At 38.4% G+C, this 1,681-nt stretch overlaps 1 protein-coding gene across 1 annotated transcript; it reads right to left on the reverse strand.

The window, feature by feature from the left end:
- Positions 1 to 334: 334 nt before the first annotated feature.
- Positions 335 to 892, reverse strand: LOC113334059 (F-box protein CPR1-like). Its single transcript, XM_026580405.1, has one exon. The coding sequence runs from the start codon at positions 890 to 892 to the stop codon at positions 335 to 337; it is 558 nt and encodes a 185-aa protein (XP_026436190.1).
- Positions 893 to 1,681: the final 789 nt, after the last annotated feature.

The following is a 1,681-nucleotide window of genomic DNA, read 5'->3' on the forward strand; positions in this document are numbered from 1 at the left end:
TAGACATCCATGCATGGTAGGTCATGTACAAATTTGCAGGAAAATAACACTCATTTGATGCTGTAGATAAGACGCATTTTCAATACTCATGATACTGACAAATAAAGTAATTACAGTAACCACAACGAAACATATTGAAAACTTCGAAAGATTGGAAGTTAACTCAGCTGCTTATAAGGGACTGATAACAATTCTCCGGCTCTCTTCTTTCTCCTCTTCTTCTTTGGTTCCTCTATTTCTTCTTCTCCACATATGCAAGTAGGCGATTTGAGTGAAACTAAGCTTTCAAAATAAAGCTCTTGTTGGTATATGCATGAACCATAAATGTTTGGTTCTATACTTTTTCCATATTTAGGATCATATACAATAGACTAGCGGTACCAACACCCCCAAATAGAATCTCGCCGCTCTTGAAAGACCACATAAGCCTCACATTGTCATTTACAAGTCTATGACTCTTGAAAGTATAACGAAGAGTCCAAGATTCTCGAACTCCATAGTTCTGTATTACCCATATATTAACATGATTTTCAAGGCCTTCGATTAAACAAAGGCACCCTTCCAACGCCCCCATCTCGTGAAAACAAAGGTCATCCTCCTCCGAAGTGTCTATTGGTAGTTCTGTTTCTTTGAAAATCTCGTTGCTGATGTCTAGAGAGACTATAAAACCAGAAGAGTCTTCCGGCCTTTCGGCCAACCAATGAAAATCTCTATTAACTAACACTCTAGGTTTGAAGCACGCATTCAACCCATAAGGTACCTCTTCAATGCTTTTCCATGAATGTAATCGAACCGAATAGACTTCGAATAAACACAATGAACCCCATGACTTTGATCCTGCAGCGAATAACTTGTAATCATTACTCTTGCAATCATTTCCAAATGCAACCATTCTAACACAGCGCAAATTTGATTTCGGTAATATCTTGTTTTCCCTTGTGGATGGATTCCAAAGACAAAAAAACTGCATATTTTCGAACCATATGCACACCAAACCATCACAACAACTCATAAGTTGAACTGAGTAATCTAAAGACTTGAATGGGTAATCCAATTCCACTGCATATTCATGAAATCTATCCGTCGATAATAGTGAATCTAATGAATCATGACATGTAGAGTAGAGTGCGTTACACCAACAGTAACTATTAGTACTCGTAGAATCATCCTGCAGAAACGTACCTTGAAGCATGAGATTAGGGTTGTTTCTTTGGATAGTAGTATTAAGTTGCATCTTAACAAAATCAGGGTTAGAAATTATGGAAAACCATGTTCTGAGACATACTTACAAGGGTATATGGATTTCACCGGTACCTTTAAAAAAAATTCAACATAAATCTCTTCTGGAATGCTTGACATTATTTCACCGGTATTGAGTTTTTATCAAATCAAAACCCTTATATAGAGTATCATACCCCGAAACGTAGTTGTGGCTTGGTAGTTCTTGCCACAGTATTTACTTAGTTACTAGATTTTGTGCCCGTGCTACGCCCGAGCAGCTTCGCAAACTTGGTTCACCAATTCAATCTACAACTACAAACTACAAATACAATGCATCACTGCCTCTTTTTTTGATTTGGTAAAGCTCGGCTTCGCCTCGTCCAAGTCCCCATTTGATTTGGTAAAGCTCGGATTCGCCTCGCCCAAGTCCCCATTTGATTTGGTAAAGCTCGGCTTCGCC

The sequence above is a fragment of the Papaver somniferum genome, unplaced genomic scaffold (genome assembly GCF_003573695.1).
Source record: "Papaver somniferum cultivar HN1 unplaced genomic scaffold, ASM357369v1 unplaced-scaffold_135, whole genome shotgun sequence".
Taxonomy (NCBI): Eukaryota; Viridiplantae; Streptophyta; class Magnoliopsida; order Ranunculales; family Papaveraceae; genus Papaver; species Papaver somniferum.